Genomic DNA, 732 nt, shown 5'->3' with positions numbered 1-732 from the left:
TTGTACCATTGTTTGATTTCATATTAGGAGATACAGATTCAGCTACATATTGTTCAAAGGTATTTAATTGTTGAGAATGTTGTACATCAATATCACTAAATGCATATGGATCAGGTAATTTATTTTTATCACTTTTACTTTCTCCATTTTTCAATAACACTCTTAGTTTTTCAGAAAACCCAAATTTTTTGTCCTCAACGTCGTTTTCAAGTGATTCATTTGAGTTTACCGTTCCAAAAGTATTAACTTTAATATTATTTTTGAAATTGTTTAAGGTTTTAAAACCAGGATTTTGGTTGCCTGCATTTCTAATTTTTCCATTGTAAATATTAGTAGAATTACTTATTTCTGAATTGTTAACTTTACATCCTACAGAACCATCAAAAGAATTAACTAAAAAATTAAAACTCATTGTACTACAAACACATAAATCATGGCAGAGCAATTATAAATGCCAAAGACCACTTTTTTAAGGCAAAACCACATAATTTCCTAAAAGAAAAAAGAAAAATTTCAATTAGTTACATACATTATTCAACTTTTAAGTCTTATAAATATTCCTTTTTATGAGTATGTTATATAAAAGTTTTTAAAACTGAATGTAAGAATAAACTTCTTTTAGGGGGAATAAATAACTTTTGTATCTAGAAAACAAATAACCTTTATATTATTAATATTTTTAATGTATTTTTTTCATAAACAATTAATAACAAAAATGACTGAACTCGCATT

The 732-nt window shown here is 24.9% G+C and overlaps 1 protein-coding gene across 1 annotated transcript in view; it reads right to left on the bottom strand.

Annotated features, from left to right (window-relative positions):
* The window catches only part of Phum_PHUM450760 (uncharacterized protein), a gene marked incomplete at both ends in the record, with an annotated part of 3536 nt that extends 3124 nt beyond the window's left edge, over window positions 1–412 (bottom strand). Inside the window, one exon of the mRNA XM_002429719.1 lies at window positions 7–412. Coding sequence (XP_002429764.1) covers window positions 7–412 — 406 coding nt within the window. The remainder of the gene's footprint in view (window positions 1–6) is intronic.
* Between the last annotated feature and the right edge of the window lie 320 nt (window positions 413–732).

Source organism: Pediculus humanus, genomic scaffold (assembly GCF_000006295.1).
Source record: "Pediculus humanus corporis 1103172108221 genomic scaffold, whole genome shotgun sequence".
NCBI lineage: Eukaryota > Metazoa > Arthropoda > Insecta > Psocodea > Pediculidae > Pediculus > Pediculus humanus.
Note: the sequence above shows the minus strand (reverse complement) of the source record. Positions and strands in the feature narration are given on the sequence as shown.